The 25,463-nt window shown below is 48.6% G+C and overlaps 1 protein-coding gene across 16 annotated transcripts in view; it reads right to left on the reverse strand.

Annotated features, from left to right (window-relative positions):
- The window catches only part of Mical2 (microtubule associated monooxygenase, calponin and LIM domain containing 2), a 220,611-nt gene that overhangs the window by 80,802 nt on the left and 114,346 nt on the right, over positions 1-25,463 (reverse strand). For 8 of the 16 annotated variants that reach the window (XR_005733629.2, XM_078046477.1, XM_040284734.2 and 5 more), the window contains 8 exons: positions 21,091-21,159; positions 17,867-18,016; positions 16,326-16,448; positions 15,080-15,298; positions 14,782-14,886; positions 13,518-13,643; positions 2,151-2,258; positions 1,061-1,247 (listed from right to left, as the gene is read on the reverse strand). Coding sequence is in view for 15 of the 16 variants with exons in the window: in XM_078046477.1 (XP_077902603.1) it covers positions 1,061-1,247; positions 2,151-2,258; positions 13,518-13,643; positions 14,782-14,886; positions 15,080-15,298; positions 16,326-16,448; positions 17,867-18,016; positions 21,091-21,159 (1,087 nt within the window). In the remaining variant the exon portion in view is untranslated. The remainder of the gene's footprint in view (positions 1-1,060; positions 1,248-2,150; positions 2,259-13,517; positions 13,644-14,781; positions 14,887-15,079; positions 15,299-16,325; positions 16,449-17,866; positions 18,017-21,090; positions 21,160-25,463) is intronic. The other 8 variants (XM_013359330.4, XM_021727353.3, XM_078046471.1 and 5 more) reach the window with 8 other exon arrangements.

Consider the following 25,463-nt stretch of genomic DNA (forward strand, 5'->3'; position numbering starts at 1 on the left):
CTTGAGAAATGGCATCTGTCACCTGCCCTAAAAAATGTGGCCCTGAGATGAGACAGCTGCACTCTTTGTTTGCTTTAGAGAAAGCTCCAGCAATGGGGGCTCCCAGGGAGCAAAATGGTAGCTCTGAGTATCAGCACTCTTGGTTCTTCTTTCTGGAATCCCTCGGGGGTGGGGAAGGCTGAGAACAAGGGAAAGCTGTGTCAGGCAAGAAAAGATGCCGACGGGGGACATGCTGGGTAACTGGCCACTGCCCAGGACCACTGGGTACCTTCCAGAAAAAGTTTTCCTGCTCTCTGCTACGATAGTAAAAACAGTGATGGCAACAAGAACAATAGTGAAGAACTTGGTGTGGGACTTCCTGTGCGTCAGGCGCCAGTCTAAACGCTTCACATAAATAACTCACAACAATCTCCTGAGCTAAGTACTATTATCATCCTTACTTTACAGACAAGGAAACTGAGAGACCAAGAGGTTGAATCACAGGCCCAGGTTATAGGGGTAGGAGGTGTAATCTGAATTGGAAACTGGCATGTGAGTTGGAGGATATGTCATCCCAAGCACTAGGCTACACTCGATGGTGCAATGGAAAGTGCTGGAAATTACAAACCCATCACCGCTGCACTGAGCAGAGCTCCTTCCTTGATGACCTCTGGTAGGCCACTTATCAGAGGAGATATTATTATTAAAGGTCATTTTTAAATAACTCATATTTTATAAATACTACCAACAGACCATCATGTAGTACACCCTGTTATCAGGGTTGATTTTCCTGGGTACTCAGGGATCATGGAAGGTGGTGTGGCTAAATGAGAAGATTTATATAGAGCCCTCAGAACCTGGGTGCCACCAGAGCCCGGCATACTGTGGTGGTGGCCATGGCTTCCCAGTCCCTCACAACACAGGTGGCCTCTGCAGACAGAGCTCCCAGGTTCTCTAAACAGCTTTCTTGACAACTCACACTCCCCGCTGGGAAGGGTTGGGTGTCCCAGAACCTCCTCAGGGCTGGGAGGGTCACAGCTGAGGCCAGAGCCAGTGCCCTCCTGGCTGTGGGGGGGTTTACCTTCATCACAGTCGAAGGTGTAGGCGGCCAGGTGCAGGGTGGTGGCACAGACGCTGCAGCGGAAGCACTCGCGATGGAAGAAGTGGCCCTCGGCGCTCAGCCGCTCCATCACGTACACTCGCTTCTTACAGAAATAGCAGGTGTCGCTGCCACCCAGGTTCAGTGGGAACACCTTCCGTACGGACTCCTGGGGCGGAACAGAGGAACAGTGCGTGAGGTCCAGAGAGTCTTTAGGGGCCAGGCCTGGGTGCTGAGAAACTCCAAACTCAACTACGGGGACATCTTGGACTCTGGTTTGCCGCTCGCATCTTTGCTGCAAAGGTAGAGGTTCCTGATATCTGTCCCTGGGGAGAGACTGGGCTTCTCCCCCAGACTGGCTGCTGTGGCTCTGGGTGAGAGGGTCCGATGGAGCAGGTGTCATGATGCCATGCACAAGCATGTCTGCCCAGTGATGTTCTCTATGGGAGAAAAACATCACTGGCTCCAGAGGGGGTTACTGACACGACCCTACTGAGGATGTTCTACATGTCTTTGCTCTCTGCAGTGACTAGGTCAGACAAGGAAAGCTGGTGGCCTCGAGTCTGCTCAAGAGAGTGTCAGTAAGGGAGAACTTGAGTCTGACAAACCATCACAGGCAAAGGTAGAGGGGAGATGTGGGCCAGGACAGCCCAGCCCTGGGCAGTTCCAAGACAATGTGCCAAGGGGAGACAAACTGTCAATGCACGTGGCTGGTGGTGGCAGCGAGCAGCCTCGTGTGAGGAGGGAGAACGAGGGGGAAACTCTCGTGTTCTCTCCACTACTCGGTTCCCCATCCAACACACAGGGCCATTCAGGTCGGCACCAAACACTGGCAACATAGACCCTCCTTCTCCAGAGCCACAGACAGTCCCACAGAGGACCTGAGTGAAGTTCGTTTTTAAGGAAATGCGGCACGGCTTCCCTCGCGCCTCTGCTCAGGCCCATCCGTTTCTCTTGTTCCCAGAGAAGGGGAGCTTTCAGGGGGCTGGGCCGTCCTCTCCACCGCCCATGCTCCCCCCTAGGAGGCCAGGGCCGGTGTCTGCAGGTGAAGGCTGAGAGCGCATGTCCTTACCAGGTCTGGAGAGGTGGCCTGGGCCTTACGTCTGTGATCATTCAAGTACAGATTGACCAGGACTTCAGCTGCAGCCCCTATTCCGCTGGACACTTTCCCTACCGTCAGCTAACCAGTAGCAGAGTCGGAGGGGACAGAGACAAAAGAGAGGCCAGTTAGCACCCAGAAGGAAAATGCAGCAAGGCTGGAGGTGACAGCGCTCCGAACCCACATGCCAACAGCACCCAATGTCCCAGAGAGGCAAGCCACCCAGGAGGAGGAGGTGAGCATCTGGAGATGGAGAGAGGAAAGAAGACACACACACACACACACACACACTCACACACACACACAGACTCCACCTCTCTGAGGTACTTGGAGTCATCAAAATCACAGAGACAGAATAGTGGTTGCCAGGGGAAACTTTTTTTTTTTTTAATAATTATTTTTTAGTTGTGTTGGACTTTTATTTATTTATATGTGGTGCTGAGAATGAAACCCAGTGCCTCACACATGCTAGGCAAATGCTCCACCACTGAGCCACAACCCCAGCCCCCAGGGGACACATTTTTTTTACGGGTGCAGTTTTAGTTTTATAAGATCAACAGAGTTCTGGAGATGGATGGTCATGATGGTTACACAACATTATAAGTTACTTAGTATCACTGAAGTGTATAATGAAAAATGGTTAAGATGGCTTTATGCTAAGTGTATTTTAACACAATAAAAAATTGGAAAAAATATTAAGAAAAACCTCCCCACAACCCTGGGTGAGCCAAGTGACTGGCAGAACCACATCCACTGGGGGTGCCAGGCCTTCAGGGATTCACTGAGCCTCTGCCCAAATGGGGCAAATGAATCTCAAGAGTAGTTTTAATTTGCATTTTTCTAATTGCTAGAGATGTTGACCATTTATTCATGTATTTATTGACCATTCGTATTTATTCTTTTAAGAAGTATTTGTTTAGTACCTTTGCCCGTTTATTGATTGGGTTTGTTTGTTTGTTTTTTTAGTGTTAAGTTTTTTTGAGTTCTTTGAATATCTTGGAAATGAATGCCCTGAGTTGCAGGTGGCAAAGATTTTCTCCCATTCTGTAGACTCTCTCTTAACATTCTTTTTTTTTTTTTTTTGTACCAGGGATTAAACCCAGGGGATTAAACTGCTGAGACACACCTCCAGCCCTTTTAAAATATTTTATTTAGAGACAGGGTGTCACTGAATTTCTTAGGCCTCACTAAGTTGCTAAGGCTGGGTTTGTACTGGTGATCCTCTTGCCTCAGCCTCCCAAGTCGCTGGGATCACAGGCATGCAACACCAAGCTCAGCTCTTCATATTCTTGATTATTTCCTTTGCTGTGAAGAAGCTTTTTAGTTTGATGTCATCCCATTTATTGATTTTTGATTTTACTTCTTGCGCTTTAGGAGTCTTGTTAAGAAAGTTCGTTTCTGAGCCCATATGTTGTAATATTGGGCCTAGATGTTCTCCCAGTATGTGCAAGGTTTCTGATCTAATTCCTAGGTCTTTGATCCACTTTGAGTTGATTAAGGATGAGAGATGGGGTTAAATATTATTCTACTACACATGGATTTCCACTTTTCCCAGCACCATTTGTTGAAGAGGCTATCCTTTCTTATTTCATCTCACTCTAGTTAGAATGGCACTTATCAAGAATATAAGTAACAATGCATGTTGGCAAGGATGTATGGTGGGGGAAATATACTCACGCATTGCTGGTGGGACTGCAAACTGGTGCAAACACTCTGGAAAGAATTATGGAAATACCTTGCAAAACTAGGAATGGAACCACTATTTGACCCAGCTATCCCACTCCTTGGTATATATCCAAAGGATTTAAAATCAGCATGTAATATGTGACACAGCCACATCAATGTTTATAGCAGCTCCATTTACAATAGCTAAGTTATGGAGCCAACCTAGGTGCTCTTCAACTGATGAATGGATAAAGAAAACGTCACACATACATACACACACACACACACACACACACACACACACAAAGTGGAATATTAGTCAGCCATAAAGAAAAATGACTTTATAATATTTGCAAGTAAATGGATGGATATGGAGACGATCAGGCTAAGTGAAAATATCCAAAAGCAAAAGGTTGGATATTTTCAGTGATATGTGGAAGCTAACCCATAATAAGGGTGGGGAGGGCCAGAATAGAAGTTCAGTAGATTAGACAAAGGGAAATAAAAGGAAGGAAATGGGAATAGAAAAGGAAAGACAGCAGAATGAACCTGAAATAATTTTTCTATGAACCTTTATGAATACACCACAATGAATTTCACCATTGTGTCATCCACAAGAAAGTGGTCCTAATTAGAAGCTATATTCCATGCTTGTACAATTATATCAAAATGGATTCCACTGTCATGCATAACTTTAAAGACTCTCAAATCAATGTGCCTTCAACATATTAATTATATTTTCCCATCTTTTGACATTGTCAAATCATCTCAAAAGGAATAATGTCAATTATTAAACAAAATGGATTCCAGAGAGGGGAAGGGATCTCCTTGAGATCATTTACCATATAAGTGCAAGGTTCAGAACTATTCTCAGGACTCCCGACCCCAGCTCTGGCCGTCAAGCCTGTCTCATTAGGGGCAGGGGGAATTGAACTCTTTGGGGCTAATAATTACCCACAGGCCTGTGTTGCACCTGTGTGTGCAAAAGTCTGTGCAAAAGTTTGTAAGACAGAGAAGCCAAGCTAAGGAGAAAAGGAAACCAGGAGCCACTCTCTCATAGACAGAAGGAAAATCTGCAGTCCTCCTTCTCCAGAGATCCCATCACCTGGGAGGGCTGTGGCTGCAGCTGAGTGGCCATGGGGACAGGCAGGGCCCAACTTCACCTCTGACAGGTTCTGAGCTATTTTCTCATTTAGTAAAATGAGGGCAGTTGCACCTACCCCATGGATTTGTGAGAAGGACTGAGTGCATGGTGCATGGTAGGGCTGGGCCAAGGTAAGCTTGACTCCTCCCTTCTCTGGATTCAGTCCTCCACTCTTGGGTACCCACAGAGCTGCACCCATGTCTGAGTCCCTCCGGGCAGGACCATGGAACACTTTGCCAACAAGCAGTGGCTGGAGTGAAGGGGTGGCTGGGCTACTCTGGGCTGTTTGGAGAGCACAGTGGAGGGCTCAATGGCAGTGCCACATGGGTCCCAGAGCTGGTGCTGGGCAAAGCCAGCCCAGAGTGGGAGAGGCAGCAGCTCCACATGGGTCTGGAACACCCCTCATCTGAGTGTCGTGCTCCTGAACCTACAAACGTCTGGATCCCACCAGTGTGTTGAGGAGCTGGGGAAGGGGCGAGGCTGGCAGCTGGAGCAGGACCAGGCACTATCACGCATCCAGCCCTCAGCAAACCCCAACTTGTTCTCCCTCTCCAGGAAGAGGACGCAGCAGAACGCTGCCCTCTGCTTAGGGGAGTCAAGCATGCAAAACCTGTGATTTTCTTTCTGAGCATAGGACTCTGGAGGAAGAGGGGGTCCAGACCCTGCTTAGTCTCCAAATCCAGCTTCTAGGAGGAAAGGCCAGGTCAAGCAGCACCACAGGCTGCAGCACCTCTGGGCAAAGGTTGATACATTTGAGGACCACAATGTGGGTGAAATGATGCCCTCCATATAAACCCCAGACTGCTCTTGGGAGGCCATATCTAATCTCATAATAGGAAGCCTCGAATACAAAGCATGAGGGTCTAGGATCAGAGAAGCAAAGGACAGGGGTCTGCACAGCTCCCCAGTTCCTGGCTGAGGAGTCCCCTCTGCATCTCAGGCTAACTCTTTGGATTCAAGCAAAAGCAGAGGTGCTCTCAGGATAAACAGGAGAGGGATGCCAAGCAGTTGGCGAGAAGGACAAGGCCCAGGAGACTTTTCTCCTGACATATTAAGGGAGTCAACGCTAAGAGCAACTTTGGAGCAGTCACTCCATGATGCATATGTGCAGCTCTTGGGAACTGCCGAGAAGTGGCTTCGGGCCTGGGGGAGGGGTGGGGAGGGGTATCTGATCCCTCAGGCTTTGGCAGATGGGGTCTCATCAGACTTACAAAGCCTGCTACTTCTCAGGAGCAGCAGCTGCCAGGCCATCCCAGCCCTGCCCCCATCATGCCGGTCTGGCCTGAGGGAGATTAGGATTTTGCTGGAAGCATGCTTTCTGCCATTTTCAGAAGGCTAAAAATGCCAAGCTACTTGACTCTTGCTTCCAGGAAAGTTCAGGTGTGTTGGCTCAGGACAATAAGCCATTGTTGGCCTGATGTTGGATCCCCAGATGGGGCCCCCAACTCTGCCACTCAGATAAAGGCTGAGAAAACAGCCCTGATCAAAATAAAGAGGGAAGGCAGAGGGGGTCCCATTCAGCCTTGCCACCCAGCCCCATGGGTAGCTGTCTCCACTGGTCCAGTGTGTGAACTGCTCCAGGGTTCTGTCCCAGAAAGGCACCAGGCGATGCCAAGACACCCACGCACCCCGATCACACCCCCCACCCACCATGTGGCAGAGGTTGAGACTATACTTTCTAAGGCTTTAAATACAAATCCCTAATGAGACCTTATTAACTACTTAGCTAATAAGCACTTTGTATCACTGAGCTTCTGAGCAATCCTGACTTAGGGAGCAATTACCAAAGCGTGCAGGGGGCTGGGAGGTTGCTGGGGGTGTCACCAAAATGTGCTTTTGCAATCCCAGTCTGCTCAGTTGTTCTACCAGCACACTGTCCAGATCCCTGCCAAGGGGATCCAGAGTGAAGGCCACACCCAGTCCTTCCTTTTATCGAGGGCCAAATGGCTTCTTTCTCCCAGTGGCATCCACATACATGCACTCTGAGAGGGACATTATAAAAAGAGTGCACAGGAACGCATCCTTTGGGAAATTGGCATTGGGTCTCCCATTTGTCCTTCCCACCCTGCTGGAACCCATATCAGAATCACCAAGATGTAGCCTAGGAGTGGTCACAAGGAAACCAGTTGTTAGAGAACTTGTCTCAAGGGATGACAGGGGCTCAAGAAGCCCAACCCAAGACTACTGTGAAGGTGGACTTTGCCCCAAGGACCGAGAGCTGTCTTCTTCCTGGATGTCTTTCTTGGTTCCATGGGGGTGGGGATACAGCTCTCTGGCTTCTGCTAGCTCAGTGCTCCTCAAACTATTTGTACATGCTCACCAGTTTTTTTTTTTTAAATCTCTGATTCATTGTGGTTAGATCCTTCTGGTTACCATAAAAATAAATTACTAGAAGTATGATCATACATTTGCATATGTGGCAAGGTCAAGTTGCTCTATCACAGACCGGTCTCTGCCTATGGACCACACTTTGAGTAGTCCTGCTCTGGTCGACTGGGGGATTGCCAGGTTGTCTGTTTTCCGAGACATAAAGAAATGCTTAACTGGCAGAGAAACTTCTAGAGAACTCGTCCTGGTGTTGACCTCAGAGTAAGAGTCACGTGTTCTCAGCAAGGAAATTACCACATTGAGTGGAGAGCCACATATGTTCTCACGGAGGGCTGGTCAGGGCGAACTTAAATTTGCCTGGGAACAATTTCTAAATGTGAAATTGGGCAATCTGATGATTTAGCTAAAAAATGACCTTCTTCCAATCACTAGTTTTTTTTTTCTTAAGAATTAGCAATTTTAAAGTCTCATGGGACTGCTTTTGCAATATATGAGGATTTGAATTTTTTTTGTCACTTTTTTCCCCTTTTCAATTCAAATTATTTTTTCAGCCGATTAATCAGAAAAAGCTAGAATGATCAGACATTTCATGCAGGCCCTCGTCTCATATAATATTAGATTAGACTCACATATGCCATTTCCCTTCTGCAAGCCCAAGCTTCCTCATCTGTAAAATGGGGAGAGCACCACCAACCCCACAGGGTGGCAAAAGGGTCTGTGCCTCGCATGCTGCTGGGTGCCAGAGGCCCTTGGTCTCTGGGAGCCCAAAGCTCTGCGATTGTGCAGCTTTGCATTTCTATAACCTGGGACTCCTTTCTTTTCCCTAAAAGATTCTCCTCTGCACAAACAAGAATGATGTGCCCAGCGAGGTCGAGCCAGCTGCCTTCCTTTTGAGCCAAACTGGATTAACTTATGGTGACATAACCGTGTCACATGTGCCAGTGCCAGAGGCTGCAGAAGAAGGCTGGACCTTCACCTTGAGGCAACCCTGTGACTCTAGTTCAGAGCACACCAGCAAGGATGTCGGGACACTTCTCACACTGTCCCAGCAGGCCCTTCTCTCCCCCAGTCTGCACTCCCTGATGTTGGCAGCGCTGCCTTGTTCATTTCTACACTCCTGGCACAGGGGAGCTACTCGGTAAGAGGGAGGAAGCAGGCTCCTGGGTCCTTTGTGTCCAAATAATGGCAACTTTCCTCCTTGGGCCAGGAACTCAGCCAAGAATACCAGGTGTCCAGGCTGCCTCCCCACAGAGTTGACTCCCTGTGGCTGTGTGGGTGTTGTGCGCACCAGGCAAGCCCACCCGGGTCAGGCAGGGATGCGGGTAGAGCTGTCAGGGCCCAGGAGCTGAGAGCTTGTGGGAAGGAGAGGAGTCCACAGGTAGGGCCAGAAGAGGGCTCCTGGGCCACTGGGCAAGGACATCCTCACTGAGGGGTCATTGGAAGAGAAAACATCTGAGGGCAGGCTGCTGGACCCGATTCCTCTGCTATCTGACCAAGGGCAGGGGAGGGGGAGAGCAAGAAACCAAAACTGTCTTTTTTTGAGGGGTTTAGAAATTACAGCCTTTGGGGCCATGATCTCCCAGTGGGAGCCCACCTCTGCCACTTTCATCCCTGGTGCCAGGCACAGTGCTGCTGGTCATATGCATTGAGCTCTCCTAGCCTTTGATGGGGAGGCAGCTGAGGCTCAGGGAGGCTAAATCACCTAAGGTGGCACTGCTCTTAAGTGGCTGGCATAGAAATGGAAACCAGAAATGGAAACCTTTAGAAAGGAGGAATTGGCCTACAATTCAAATAAATGAGCTTTCTTCTAGAAGTTTCTTCTAGAAGAGAGAACATTACTTCTGGCATTTTATACGTCAGGTCACTGAAGTATTCCAAAAATCACCCTCTGGAGTAACTGTCAATGTCTCCACTTTATGCGTTCGGGAACTAAGGCTCAGAGAGGAACATTGCCTCGTCCAAAGTCACACAGTTGAGTAACTGGTACTTTAAGCTCAAGCTGATTCCAAACTCATATGTGTCCCTCCTGGACATATACCAGGTACTCAGCAAATTCAAATTCATCCCCCAGGCTGGGATGCACACTGAAGATCTCCAAAAGTTGCCTAGCTCTGTGCCCAGGATGGAGAGACAGTGAAGTTGAAGGCAGCTTTGATTTATCCCTGCACCCGATGCAATAATGTCAGACTGGCCCAGCAATTCCGCTTCCCTCTAGTATGCAAATCTCTAGAGTAAACCTTGCAAATCCAGTTGGAAAACAAACATCCTTAAGGTAGAGAAAACTCTTTCTGCAATGCTCATTGATCTTCTGACATAAGAGGACTGAACCACAGTTTCTAGCTCATTGAAGAGGTCCCCTGCTCAGCTGTGCAAATGCTTGGCTACTAACTTATTTTTGCAAGAGCTCAGCAGCCTTGGGCAAATGGCAGCAGCATGCAGCAGGTTAAGTCAGCACAGTCTCTTCTCTAAGAAAGAAATGAATGGTTGGTAGAGAGTGGAGACCACTAGAGGAAGCTGGTTTGATGGATGGGTGAGAAAAATGATGCTGGGGACATAAGACTGGACATGGCCCATAGCCCAAGGCTTTGAAAGTCAGGTTCTAGAAAAGGTCTGGGTCCTACACGAGAGGGCCTCGGGACTCCCTGTGGTTGTTTGAGCCAGAAAACCAAAAGGACCACTCTGAGTTTTAAAGCAGAGCATCAGCTGAGAGTGCAAGTGCAGTCTGCAGGCAGACCCTGGCTGGCTCTCCTGGAGCTGGTGGCTCGAGTTCACATCCCTGGGGAACACCTGTTCCTCATGGTAGGTTTGGCCAAGTCTGCGCCCACTAATCCCAAGGAGGGATTAGTCCTGGATTCTCAGAGCTGGGATGTGGGCTCCAAGGCAGAAACACAACACACTGCCTGCCAGGAGGTTGCCAGGGACTAAGCATCAGCTTCAAGTACATTTTTCGTCTTTGGGCTTTCCGGAATCGAGGCAGCCTAGGGTTACTGGGCAATCACTGTGGTCTCTTTGGAGGAAGCATGAAGACTCCAGGCCCTCTCCTGGGGAGAGATGCCCTGAGCTCCATCAAGATGAAATAAAGATGTTTGTCATTAAGTCTTGTCTACTTTAAGGGGCAGCTGGTTCTCTCCTCAGAGGGGGTTGGATTCTGCCACACTCTGCCTGTGCAAAGCCCAGTGTTGAATCAATGTTGAAGGAGGGTTGGGAGAGGCAGAAAATAAAGTGTGGACATGGTGGTGGGGGTGCTGGCAAGACCCTTCCCAAGACTGCTTGCCACTGAAGATTCCTACTCCATCCCTGGCTGCCTACCATGGACCTGCAGTGAGACCTGCAGGGACCGTGAGTGTGGGCCCTTGGAGAAACTAAGGCACGGAGAGGTTCTGTGACTCGCCCTGTGTCCTAGAGGGGCCCCTTCTGAGTCCCTGATCACTCCTTGCCACACTTGAAAGGTACATCAGCTTCTAATTAATAAGGTGGGAGCTGTCAAAATAGCCTAATTGTACCATCATCTGACGGCCAAGGTTGGGTTGGGAGATAGGATAAGAAAAAAGAGGGGATAATTCCTATAACCTGGGAGACACAAGGAACAAAACTGAGAGATGGGGGCCAGAGGATCTGGGGTTGGACACCCCAAAGGGAGTCCCATTGGTACCTTCCCTGCCCCAGGGTAGAGGGCTTCATATGGACACAGTATGGGGCTGGTCCCTCTAACAAGGCCTCCATTCACACTTGGCCCTGTGGATCAGAGGGATCGCAGCACTGGGTCCTGGTATCATCCCTGAGCCTTTGTTATCTTCTCCTGTTCAGTCCTCAGGGCACAGGAAGATCCCTGCTGCCCACCCCATTTCAAAGTGGACCTTTCCCCCAGAGCTCTGGGCCCCTGCTACTGGCTCTCACATTACCATAGAAAGTCTTGTCTTATCTTCTGACGTATTATTACAGAATTTGCTTATATGTCATATGATTTTTGATTGCTTACTTCCCCCTACTAGAATGAAAGCCTCATCGGGGCAGAAATTAACTCTGGTTCATGAGTACCTCTCCCAAGAGCCCAAGTCCCCCACACTATGTTGCCATTTGATAAATGGTTGTTGGATGGGTAAACGTCCCCTCATTGGCTTAAGGAGTGACGCTGGTTTAGAGCCGTCTCCAGAGCTCCCTGGGGAAGGCCTTGGCAGGGCTTGACCAGGATGTGTTGGGAGATAAGCTTATTCAGATACAGCAAGTATCTGCTGCTCCTCACGTTCCCAGCAGGCTGCCTCCTGCCACCACTTAGAGAAGCCAGTGCCACTGGGAACCAAGGCAGGAGCTTGAGAAGAGAGGGGGCTGCTCTTGCTCACATCTGCCATCAGCTGTGAAGGACCAAGCCAGGCCTTCCTGGGGGGTGGGGAGAAAGGCAGGGGTGAGAGCGGCCCTAGACAGGCTCTGCTCAGAAGGGCCCAGGCAGCCAGAGGGACGGAGCCAGGGAGAAGAAAGGTGTGGGCTGGCTGAGCAGCTGGGAGAACAAGCCACGCCCCAGCGTGTGGCCAGGTGTGCTCACCTGTCCCATATTGTCAACGGTGCCAATGACCTCTCCTATAGTAGGAAGTATTCCCTGGGTCACACTCCTCTCCCTAGCTGGACAAATAAGGCTGTCCTGAAACCTTGCTGGTGATAACAGAAAGGCCTGTCTCCATCCAGATAGCTCACCATCATGACAGTCAGGACCACTCTTATATTGAGGAGAAATGGAGGGAGACTTAGAGCCACACAGCTGACCCGGGGCTACCCTGGAATAGGCTGCTGGGCATCTCGACCATGGCTACTAAGACGGGAAGTGTTTGTGTTTCTTCTCCTTGTCACCTCCTACTGTTCTCCTCGGGGGTGCTTCACACTCACACTGGGGACCTTTCAGCTAGTGTAGCAAGTCACACTCTTTCCCCTTTCTTGGGGACCCTACCTTCTCTCCACAGAGCAGGGGTCACTGGGGTGGAACCCCCCAGCTACACACATAGAGGTGGCCTCTCAATTTTCCTTTATGCACTAGCACAAATTGGCTTGTGCCTGACAGAACAGAAGTAAACCAGCAGTACCCAGGGCAAGGGGACATTCGGTGCTGCACGTTGAGCCTCTGTGGGAACTGGACAGCTTGGGTGTGTTCGGAGGAGCATAGTCCAGCTGAGGACACATCATCCCAGAGGTGAAATAGTGTCTCAGACCCAAATCATTGCTCACAGATGATGGGTTCCATTACATACTTAACCAAAGTCAGCTCTGTGCCTCCTGCCTTCCTCCAAGCCAACCGGTGCGTGACTACCTAACTCATCCTTTTAGAACACAAAGCAGATCCTTCCATGGCTGAGTGTAACCCAGGGGGGGAAGATGAGATTCCTTAACACAGAGCATGCTCATCTTCCTCCTTGCTCCCCACAGCCCCCCAAATATGTTCAGTCCCAAATTCAGACCACATCAAACATTCTGTCTTTTCCACTTCTTGCCAGTGCTGCCTGCCTGCCTGCCTTTGCACAGGCTCGCTCCATGCTAAAACACCCTAGACCTACACTTTTCTCGAGCAAAATCCTCCTGTGTGACCTTTAGCACCCAGTTCCCATAGTATGTTCTCTGTGAATCTTTCCAAGGCTTCTCTCTGTTTCCACAATCTTGCCCTTTATACCTCTTACAGAATTAATAGTAAAAGGTTTACCACTGGGAACTGTCATTTCGTTAGGTTAAACCAACCAAATATTAGCAATTGTATGTAGTAAAATGTGACTTCTGGGCTAGGGATGCAGCTCAGTGGTAGAACCCATACCCAGCAGGCACAAGGCCCTGGGTTCAATCTCCAGCACTGCAAAAGCAGAAAAAAGGGAAAAGGAAAGATAATGACTGATTTCTATGATAATGTGCTATTTTCATCCAAACTAGTCAGGGAACTAGACCTCCCCCTTTTCTGTTTTCTTAGCATCTGACATAGTGCTTGGCATCTGATGGGTCCCTGGCTAAGTCCTGGAGGAGCGAGCCCTGTTTGGCAGGTGCTCGGCACACTGACTGTACTCAGTGTTGCATGCTCTAACACAAAACCAAAACCTAATCCAGGACTCTAGCAAAACAGCCTACAAGTTTTCATGGCAGCCAAGCCAAGCTCCAGATGTTTTTCTGTGCCGGCCAAGCAGAGCATGAGAGCATGCAAGGGGGGTGGGCAGCACATGGTTCAGGACAACTACCTTTCTGGCAGGAGAAGCAGAGTCAACAGTCGGTGGAGAGGAAGTAGCAGTTGGATCAGGAGACGGAAGGCAAGAGGGAGAAGACGGAGGATGAGTATGAGACAGGCCTTTAGAGAGCAGTTTGTTCTGCACAGAACAGAGATAGAGGAAACTAGGATTATCCAGGGGCGTGCACAGCCCTGTAGGCCTTGACCAGACAGCCCTATCTGTGCCTCCTGTGGGGGAGATGTTGGGCCTGTCTCTCGAGTCTCTCAAGACTAAACAGAAACTTGTCTTTGGAGCCAAGCAGGATTATGTGGCTCCTGGTTTACACTGCATTCAGCTGCAACTACTCCAGCTCGTTTTTCACATTAAAATAGCTCAAGCAGATTCGTTCGGTGCCTGCCTACATCTGCTCCAGAGGCCAGCTAATTCCTGAAGCCCTCACCCTGGAGCTTGGTGTAAAGGAGCAGCTGCAAGCTTAGGAAAGGGGAACCCTGGCCCTCTCTGGGGCAGATGGACACAGCGGGACCTCTGCAGCTGTGGGCAGACAACTGTGCTGGCCTCCCGGCAGCCACGTGGAACCCTAAAAATGAACCACATGTGAAGGATCTATCCTAAGTAGCAGAGGTGAGGAGAATGAGTGAAAGTGGCAGAGGAGAAACATTCTACAGACAGGCTGATTATCACCCTTGTATCCACCACGGGCCTCATTACCGGCTCTTTTAGCTCCCTTCTTTTCCAAATAAGTAACTGGCTTGGAGGGGGCTGTGTAATCCTATGTAATGCAGGGATTTCCATTCTAGCTTGATGTTGCCCTTTGCAAAGGAGACCCCAGGTCATGGCATGTCTGTGGCCTTATCATTCAGTGCCTCCCTGATCAGGGCCCTCAAACAGAAGGAGCACCTGGTTTGCTTTCACCTTAAAGGCACTGTGAGTCTTGCAACTGAACAGCATTCTCTTTTTGCAGTGGCCCTTAGGAAACCCACAGCCCATTTCAAAACTCTCTAGGGTGTATCAGTCTGTGTTCCTGCTTGGTAACATTTTCCTTGGACTTGGGCTTACTTTCCTGCCGTGACTTTCTCCTTGACATGATGTATTGACTTATTTTGAATCTTTGCATTTGGGTCTTTTTTAGATGCCAGGTCAGACACTTTAGTAGCTTGAAAAAAGAATAGTCACTGTGCTACCAGAAAGAGAAAGGAGGATAGCAAGCTCTAGAGTCTGGTTCATTTTCGCCTGGCTGGATGTCCAGCACCTGGGTTCCTGCAAGCCCTGGGTTTACCTGTGAGGAATCCTCCTCGTGTCCAAACATGGAGGCGAGGTGAGCGGCCTTCTCCTTAATGTTCTTTTTGTGAAACTCTCTGTTGGCCAAGTTCTGAGCCCTCTTCTGCAGTCAAGGTGGGAAAGGAGAGAGAAAAGAGAGAGTGACGGAGACTTTGAGGGTGACCATCTGGGGAGAGGTGAGGGAGACTCTCCACACTAGGCAGGATAGGAGACAGGGAGTGATCAGGACAGGGTGGAGGGAGCACAGGAAGTCAACAGACAGGGAGGGACACAGGCAGAGAGGAGTGATCTTTCACCTGAAGAATCTTTTCTTCCACTTGTTGTAGCCGCCGCAGCACCCCGGAAAGGGCCAGCGCTCCCTGGCAGGTAGGAGGCAGGGTGCCGAGATTTTCTGGCCCGCCCAGCTCCAGGTCAGACTTGGCCCTGGCCCTCCATGGCCTGCTAGGATACTCCCCACCAGCAGGCACTTGCTTGAGCTCTCTGAGCACCTGCCCCGTCGAAAGTACAGAGAAGAACTGGGAGAGAGGGAAGATGAAGCTCCCTTCCCTCCTGTCACCTTTCTACAGACCCTGCTGCAAGGAACCCCATGAGTACCAGAGACAGGACACTCCAGGCACACCCTAAGAAAGATCCCCAACTGGTCTTGGGGTGGCTCAGTTGCCACCTGCATCAGCATTACCTGATGCCCTCATGAATAAACACATCCTGCACCTCACCCTAGACCCCAGAGCCAAACCTGGTTCTTAGCCCTAGCTGTACATTGGAATCATCTAGGGTACTTTTAAAAAATACCCAAATCTGCGGTAGGTTGGTTACTCCAGGAGGGTCATGGTCCACACCAAGACCAAGAAGCTGATTGCCTCTGATGCTAATTACCCAGTGCCCAGAGATGCCTAGTGATTGTTCTGAGTGAGCGTCGGTATTTTTTTTTTTTTAAATAAAAGCTCCCCAGGTGGATCTTACGGCACAGATGTAAAATTGTAGAGTCAGATTCACACCTGCTCCACTCCAAATCTACCACCAGAAGCAACATAAAATGCCTAACGCTGACCAGATGTCTTTGGAATCTGTGGTCACTCATAGTGGTTCTGTTCCATCACTAACAGAGGTCCTGCACGGAGAAGGGCCTCACCACGCTCCAGCCTCATCCCTTCAATGGGTGTAGCCGCATGGCCACCCCAGCCCATTCCAACCATGACTCATTGATGTGGAAATCGCCTGTTCGCTGGGTCAGGCTGAGCAGACAGCTCAGTGCCACTGGGCATCCATAAAATGCTCACATGGTGCTGTTCGTTTTCTTTTAAGCGGCAACACCAAGAGTTGGTCAGTCAATACCCTTGACTGACTGAGGAATCAACGACATCTATTTCAAGGGCTGCATTCATAGTTAATCTTATAGATCAGGGTGGTCACCTCAAGCTGTGTCGGCTTGGCCAGAGAATCTACGATCGGCCCTATGTGGGGGATGGAGGGAGCCACTGATCCCACCCCCAAAGTCTCCCTTGGCTTCAGCAAAATAGCATCTGCAGGAAGGAGCCCTACCTGCCTTTTCATCGGAGGTGATGGGCTGTGAGGGGGCTCCTCTGGCTTGGGGCAGCGGGAGTTAACAGGAGGGTCGGAGGAAGAGCATGGGACAGGCTTACCTATCCCTGAAACACGGCGTTCCTGGGAGGAATAAGGTGAGTCCGAAAAAACAGCCACAGGAGACATGGAGGAAAAGGTGAATCAGAATGAGACACTTGGAGGGAGAAGAGAAGGTGAGCAGGCAGGTGCAGTTTGCAAGGGCAGAGAGACAACAAGCCAGGCTCCTACAAGCCAGGCCTGGCTGGGAAACTGGAGGCCTGGCTCTCTGTCCACATGAACACCGAGCCTAGAGTCCCCTCCTCTTGGACAATGTGTGAATCCCACAGGCCTTGCTTCTGGCTCAGACCCTGGGCTCTGGTCCTGTACCGCCAGAGCCCACATCAGGCCAAAGTCAGTCCCGGGGTCCTGGAGACGGGAAAGCTTCCCGCCCTTTCCGGGATAGGGACACTCCAGTCCTTCTGGAGGAATCAAGCATTCATCAACACCTGGGGACTCTAGGAGGCCAAGCCCCCAGCAGGGGTGATCAAGAGCAGTTGTAGAGAATTAGAGGTCTCAGAGAAATGCCCCCTTATAATAACGTCTGTTCTGGGGAGGGTTGGTTAGTCTAGGAGGGGCATGGTCCACACCAAGGCCAAGAGGCTGATTGCCTCTAATTCTAATTAGCCAAGAGTCTGTCCTCCCGAAAGGAGCCATTCTGTCATGGCACAAGTCTTCTCCATAGACAACTGAAGCTCCTTCCTCAAAGTTTTGGAAATGTGACAACATCCCTAGTCAAATTTGGCGGTGGGGGCGGGGGTGGGTGGTGGACTGAACCATGAGCAAAGACCTGGAGCTAGAGTCACAAGGAGGCCTGCAGTCTGACCCACAGCTTTCAACCTGCTCTAGTCGCAGACTAATCCTGGACAGATGCAGTGGCCCTGCCCGGCTGGCTGGGAGAGGAAACACTTCGAGGCTGGCTCAGATCCCTGCAGGTGTCTGAGTCAGCTTCCTTTGGTTTGGACGAACTGTCTCACCATGGACTTAGACAACACTCTCCCACACACCAGCATCTATCTCCAAAGCTCCCTCAAGCTGTACCATCTCAAAACTGGCTGCGAATCAAGTCACGGTTTTAAAGCGACACCAAATTAGGGAATGGATTTCTTTAATGCAAAACGGGTATCGGCAAACTATGGCCCATAGGCTAAATCTGGCTAGTTGTCTGTTTTTGTAAATAAAGTTTTATGGAAACATGGTCATGCTCATTTGTTTAGGCATCCTGTGTAGGAGTTTCATGCTGCAGTGGCAGAGCTGCATCACTGCAATGGGATAGCATGATCTTCAAAGTGGAAAACAGTTGGCCTCATGAAAAAGTCTGTGGCCGGTTGACTGGGCAGCTCATGATTCCTTTGCACCAGGCCAGGCTGGCATAGCTCAGTCCATCCCTAGCCTGAACATTGCGGCTGGCTTCCCAGCAGGTTAATGGTTACCAGGAAGGCAGGTCTAGTGCCATGACTCACCTGCTTGAGGACCGAGGGGTTCCGAGTGCTCTCCTCAAACTTGGCCAGCAGCTGATTTGCCATGGACTTGACTTTGTTCTGATTTCCACCTTCCTTAGTGCTGCTGCACTCTTGATTGGAGCCCAATCTACGGCTGGAGAAGGTTGATGGCTGTAAAAGTCAAAAGAGCATATTGGAGGTTGGATCCTGGAACCTTGGTATCTGTGCCTGGGGACTCAGGACAGGCTACTGGTTTCCCAAAGCAGAGCCTGCTTCATGGTGAGGAAGCAAGGCAGAGGCAGATGGCAAACCTCAGAGACAACTCTCATGGGAATTTCCTCTGAATGAACACATCTTCCTTGAGAAGAAAGGGGCAGCCATGCTTGGAGTTAGAAAGTTAGGGTTTGAATTCTGACTTCCCCATCCCATGACCTTGGCAATCTACTTAACCTCTCTGAAGTTTCCTCATCTATAAAATGGGAGGGATAACTCAATTCAAGCAGTGACCGCAAAAATCAGTTATAACGAAGAAGTACCACATAAGATAATTTTCAAAAATACACTCTGTGGCAGAGAAGAGGTGAAGAGTAGTGGGGATGAAGGAAGCAAGAGGGGGTGTCAGTGTGGCTAAGCACAGCTTCTTTCTCCTCTCTTTTCTGTACCTGCTTCCCCACTTCAACCAGGACTGCTCAGTGTTTGCGGTCTTTAAAAAACGTTTAATTTAGAAATGATTTTAGGTTTACATAAAAGTTGCACAGACCACACAGCTTGATCCTCGGTACCCATCACCCAGCCGCCTTTAAAGCAACATCTGGAACAATCACAGTACTGTTATCAAAACTAAGAAATTAACATGGGCATGATACTGTTAATGAAACCGTAGGCGTTATTTGGATCGCATCAGTTTTTCCATTAATGTCTGTTTTTCTGTTCCAGGCTTCAATCCAGGATCCCACGCTGTATGTGGTCATCACGTCTCCTTAGTCTCCTCCGAGCTGTGATAACTTCTTCATCTTTCCTGATCGTTCACGGCCTTCATACTTTTGAAGGGTATTGGGCAGCTATTTATAGAAAGCTCCTCAATCGAGTTGGTCTGATGTTTTCTGGTGGTTAGACTGGGGCTATGGGTTTTAGGGGAAGGATGCCTCTGTGGCATCCACAGGGCTGTCCTTATCCTATCCTTTTGGAGTGTGTGACTCACAAATGATGATGTAGCCCTCAACTGCTTAGTTAAGCTCTTTTGTAACATAGAGTTCCATGTAAGGTCATCTCTTACCAATAAAAATTGGAAAATTACCAGCTGCTCCCCCTTCCTGAAGGATCCCGTCCCACACACCCAGGAAACATAAATGCACTGCCATGCCAGCGGGCAGTGCGTGAGCTTTCTCAAGGAGACAATGGGTCTTCCCCATAGCAGTAGCATTCTCATGAAAAATGAAGATGTGTTCATTTAGAAGAAATTCATAGGAAGAAGTAAGCTAGGCTCAATTGCTTTTTAGAAGGATCCCTAGGAGGGACAGCCCCATGGGAAACCATGTGGGCACGGCCCACTTCAAATTGTGAAATGTGACCCTACACATCAGTATAAGCTGGAGCAGGGAAGAAGGGTGTTTACTGGGAGATCATTATTTGTAGAAGATCAAAGTCAGCCAACACAGTGGACACAGGCCAGCACTTTCAGACATCAGTACTCAACAAATGACCCAAGATGGACCTTCAAAAGCAGATATGATTCCAGGTCTGGGTTGTGCCCCAGAGCCTGCCTTTCTAACAAGCTCCCAAGAGATGCTGCTGCTGCTGGATCTTGGGACCACACTTTGAGTAGGAAGAATTTAGAGAGAATTATTGATTTGATAAAACTGACTTAAAACAAAACAGCTGCCTCTGAAAACAGACCAGAGCCGTCTCAGAGGGAGAGATGCAAAGCAGATTTCTTCCCACTCCAGAAATTTTGCTGCCAGTAGCAGAAGCAGTGTAAACAGCCCCTCAAGAGGTCAAGAGTGAAAGGCAGGAAAAGACTCCTGAAGACAAAGTGAACCTGGGAGGCTTCTGGGGAGCAGGAAAGGGCCAGCAGCACGTACAGGAAGGTGGAGAGCCACCTGCGATCTGGGAGGAGTGCACCTTAGCCCCGTGAACAGCTCAGCTCCTCCTCCTGGTTACCTCCCTACTGGCTGGCTTCTCAGTCATACTGCAGCTGAGAGTGGGAAGCCACAGCCCGGAGAAGCCCTGGAAAGGCTTCAGACAGAGGTGATTTGAACATCTGTGGACAGATCTTTCAGATGGGAACTGAACACCAGGCTTTTTTTGGTGAGAAAATGGGTGGAGTAGCAGGCAGCTGCACTCCCCGGAGATAAGCCTCCTGGCTCTATTCGTTATAGAGAGCTCCCTGTCCTGAGATGGGGCAAATCACAGACATGAACAACAATGTCCTAAAAAATACAGCAACAAAAACTCTTCACCATTTAAAAAAAGTCTCTCTAAGTCCTATAAATCAGGTATCAATGTATTATTCAAATTATCCCCCGTGCCTCTAGCCATGGCTTTGACATTGGCCAGTAAATAGGCTTGCTAATGCTGGCACCCTACACTTCGCTGACATTTGCATGCTTGCTTTCCTGGAATAAGAATGACCTTCTAAAAAACAAAGTCTTAGAGCTCAGCTCTCTTTAAGTTGCTGCCTGAGGAGCAGGAACTGGTACTCTTCCCATTGGCCCATTTTTCAGAAGCAGGTGAGAAATTAAGAGATTCTTTTAAAAATGGCCTGCAATTTTCCCTTTCACCAGAAGGTGACACTAGTGGGCTCCAGGACTTTTGTATGTAAGCTTAAAAGTGCAAAAAACAAAAGAAGACAAAGACTGAGAGCTAAATTAAGCCTGCTGGTGCCTCCTTCCTACTTATTCATAGTGATTGAATATTGGTTAACATATGGGTCAGATACATGTTCAGATCTATCTATACCTCTTAATAGTCTTTAAAAATACCACAAAGCTTCATACATTTCAGATGTATCATCACATTTTACAGACAGGACCCACACCCTGGGAAGTTATGTTTCTCAAAGTTACGGAGCCAGTAAGGGAAAATCGAGGAGCAGAACCCCAGATGTTATTCCATCAAGCCAAGCCTGGAACCCAGTGGTTCATGACAAAGAAAAAAGGCCAGGGCTGCTGTCACAGTGGGTCAGGCCTGAGCCACTGGTTGTCAGGAAACAGGCCTTTGTTTAAACTAACCCTGCACACACAAACCTCTTCCAGGTTATTGAAGCCTCTCCGCCTCCGCTTGTTCATGTCATTCTCTTCGGTTTGGCCATCTACCTGCAAAGGCCAAGAAAGCACAGTGAGCTCAGGGCTGTCAAGGGTTTGGGTTCCACTCATATCCGTGAGGCCATGTGCTGGCCTTGAACTAAAAGCACACATGGAAGCATCCCTGCCTGACAGCAGACACAGCAATAAGTGACCTTGAACTATAACAAGTGCTGTCACAGAGGTATGTTCAGGCATGATGGAGGGAGCATTACCCACCCCCCCACTCCCACCTAGGGAGGCAGGTTTGCTCAGAAGGGCTGGGAATTACCTTATAAAGGCTCATGATGAAACATCCTGAGGCAAACAGAATCCTTGTGACAGATAGTGCAGGGACTGTTCCTATTGCAATGTGACCTTGGGGTCACAGCCCTTGGGCCTCAGTGTGCTGCCTTATGGAGACAGCCCAGGGTAATTTTCTGCTCCTTAGGACCTTCTCCTACAAGAAGGCGACACTGGTTTGCCTTGTTGGGATTATTCTCAGGACTCAAATGAACTGTCCATGGATTTGGTAGCAAATTAAGCCTGCAATTCAGTCTCTAACATGATATTTTTAAATTTCAAATAAGCATTAGATACAGCCTGAGGATTAGAGTGGCTATGTAGCCCCGTTTTCCTGGGACAGTTGTAATTTGCTTCCCCTCTTCAGCATAATTGTTAATGGAGCCTCTTCACTCTCACAAGAATCCCTGGATTGCAAGATACAGTGCATGGTTGCCCAACTGAGAACCCCTCGCAACTGCTGCCTGAATCTAAACCTTTAAATCTGCAAAACCGTGTTTACTGACCCTGCAAGGCCACCCAAAGGCACAGCACTATCAGCTGTCTGCTGAGGGAATGAGGAGGATCACACAGGGTGAGGGCCGGCTGGGTGGAGAGGTTGAGGGCAGCATCTCCTGAGCATCTGGCTGGGAAGCCCATCTTCCACACGGGGCCTCCTGTGTCTGGACCTCTCCACCCTGCCTCTCCAGTCTCTGGAGCCATCTCTCAGTGGCTAGCTCCCTCAGGACCACAGAGCTATGCCCCAGTGACTGAATGTCCCTTTCTGCAGGAAGTCCCCTACACTTTTGCAGAGTCCTTCATTGTAGGCCCAGATCACATCCTAGTCTTCGCACCACGACAGATGTAGGAGGAAGGGCTAGCTGTAGGCCACCTGCTCACCTTGAATCCAGGTGCATGCCCAGCCAGCCCTAAAAGAGTAATAACTAGCACCCAGGCACTATATACCCACTGGCTTCCAACAAACATTCCCCTCTGCCCCTCCCCTCCTCTTGTATACATCATTTTTTTTCTTTTAGAAAGAAAAGATCAACCACAGTTTAGTAGTTGATATTAGTTCAAAAATTTGACCCAGGCAGCATAAAATAACAGATCAAAGAGCTCTGCCTTCCCTTCAACATTTTGCTCAGCTTCTCATAAATCATTATTCTGTGAATGGAAATAATTTCAACCCAAACCTTTGGGTGAACACCAAGAGAAACAGATGACCTTATTTGCAACAGTGTTGGGTCTTAGAGGAACAGGCTGGCTGGGTCGCCAGCTCCATAGCCTGCAAAAGTCACTCTGGCCTGACATTGGAGTCCCTGAAAGTACAGAACGTTCTCCAACAAGAACCCTTTATAATCTTGAGAATTTCTGCACCCCCCCGCGCCCCGTGCCTTAAATGAAAAGCTGGCTTCCTTTATACTCAACAGCCCAGGGTGGGATTGTTCCATCTATCAGAACCTTGTGAAGATCTGATCCAACTTTGTTATCTACAGGCTCACCAAAGGCATTCCTGGAAGAGAATGCCCAGCCAGCAGCTCCAGGAAGACCCTAAATTCTTCTAGGGTGTGTGTGGGGGGTGGGAGTGGAAAGCGGCAGCCTCTACTTCTTTAGACCTATCCATCCTGATCTTAGGACAATAAAATGAGTTTACATGGAAAGCTTAGCAACACTCATGCCCGAAGGGTGCCTAGTTTCCATAATGGATTTATCATTGAAGCATGGATTTTCAACTAAGGCCTAAGTTAAAACATAAAAAGGTTAAGAAAATAAAACCCAGAGATTTATCTAATTTTGTTCTTACCTATCTAATTTGGAAAGTCACATTCTACAAAGTACTGGAAGTACCAGGAGGAAGTGAACACTTATCATGCCAGTCAGAGAGTGTGAGAATAAACTAACAGCCTACTTTTTTTTTCTTATTAATTTGTCCAGACCTCTCACTCTAAGAACATTTTCTTATCATGGTTTCCCAAGGATTCAAAAGAGTCTATATGCCAAAAGGCATTTATTAAACTAATTGCTTTCCCTCTTTTAAAAAAAATTAAGGGCATATATTTGCCAATCTGATCATTTGTTTGATTAGCATGAGATAGCCACGTTCTCATACTGCCTGTGTGAATGTGATTTTAGCTTAAAGCAAGCAAACTATATATTTAGTTAGCTAGTGTAGGCTAAACATGGAGAAAGTTAGATCTGGATCAAAGGAATAGAGATTGGCCATTGCAGACTATGGCCTGGTGGAGTCGGGCAACAGTTATGATGCTTACAAAGGTGGGCAGTAGCATTAGCAAGAGAGCTCTTTTGAGTTTTGGTACTCATTGCTTCCTGGCTGCGTGATCTTAGAAAAATCACCTAACTACTCTAATAAGAAGGAATCTTATAGTATCTAGCACATAAACTATTATGAGGATGAATGAGTCACAGATGTAAAATAATTCTTAAACTACAGAGTGCAGCTTTGGATGTAGCTCAGTGATAGAGCTCCTGCCTAGCATGTGTGAGGACCTGGGTTCTATCCCCAGTATCACAAAACAGAACACTGGTCTTAGACTGGTGTTAGTGCAGTTTAGTTTTAGTAGAAGGATTTTCAACATCTGAATTCTAGTTCTGGCCTTGACATTTACAACCTATATGATTTATTAAAATTTATTCTCCCGAAAGTCCAAGTTTCCCCACCTATAAAATTGGGATGAGAATATAATCCCAGCTTTCCTTGAAAACTCACACGAGGAGCAAAGGAGATACATATGAAAATGCTTGTCTGCTGTCAAGGGTTGCAGTAGAGAACCAAGGGTTCAGTCCAAACAGTTTTTTATTTTTCGGAAAATAAGCATCTTTATCTAACCAGGATCCCTAAAGGAGGGGAAATGTCATTGACGGAGCCGCTTCCCTAGGCTGGACCTGCGTACGCACTTGCTCACAGCATCTTTGCAGCAATGCCATGATGTCTCTATTATTATCTCACTTTGCAGATACACATGGGAACTTGTTGAGAAGTTGGAATACTGGCTGAGTCCTCAGAATGTCTAAATATGTGTTTGCCTGCCTGGCTTCAAATTGCATTCTCAATCTGTAAATCAGCTCAGAACCCCAGGTTGCCAGGGTGCAGAGGAAAGCAGCCTGGACGCTGGTGTCCTGACATGCACAAGCTTTCAAACGTCTGAAACAAGAAGGACTAGAAACCTAGTAGGGGTTCTGGCTGCTGGGTGGGAGGGTGGGTGGACTTTGTGGGAGAATTGGGGGAAGGGGATTGATGACATTTCAAGTCCCACTAGAAGATAAGCTCCCTAGGGCAGGATCCTAGGCTCGTCTTGTTCTATCTCTAGGGCAGAGAAGAGAACTCAGGTGCTCTGAGTGGACAGATGGATGGAGAGAAGAGGTACTTTCTTAAATAACATCTTTGGTTCTTTCAAAAGTACCAGTGCAGGAGGGTCAAGAAGAGGAGGGCTGGGAAGGGCAACAGGATCACGCAGACCAGATGTGGATATATGAGAGAATCGTGCTGCATGAACTTCTCTGTACAGGGGGCCAGTGCTGGAGAAAGAAGACCTGACGGAGCAGAATAAACCCCCAGAATAAATCCCCAAGATCCTCTCCTTTTCCCAGCTGTGGCCAGCCAGTCTTCAGAACCAGTCAACCCCATGGGTACCACTTGCCCTGGGATGGAGAAGTCACTCCCCTAAATGTAACAAGATCCTTAATGGAGAAAATCTCTTATTTATGAAGTTGGTAAGTCTTGCTGGGATTTGGATATTATCAGGAAGATAAGATTAGGGAAGAAAGAAGAATTTAATATAAATTGTGAAAATCAGGAGGGAGAGAGAGTCTTAAGACTGGCTCAGCAGGCAACAGTGAATCCTCTTCAGAATAAGACGCCACATGGTAAATAGATGTGTACACGCTGCTCAGTTCCCATGTCGGGGTGTTCCTCTGCAGGGTGGTGAGAAGGACAGGGAGGGTGGCTAAACAAAGATGTACTTTTATGTACTATGGTGGGGTGGAGGGGACTAATGGCACAGAATCACGCAGACGTGACCTATTCTACGTTT

This window comes from Ictidomys tridecemlineatus, chromosome 4, assembly GCF_052094955.1.
Source record: "Ictidomys tridecemlineatus isolate mIctTri1 chromosome 4, mIctTri1.hap1, whole genome shotgun sequence".
NCBI classification, from domain to species: domain Eukaryota; kingdom Metazoa; phylum Chordata; class Mammalia; order Rodentia; family Sciuridae; genus Ictidomys; species Ictidomys tridecemlineatus.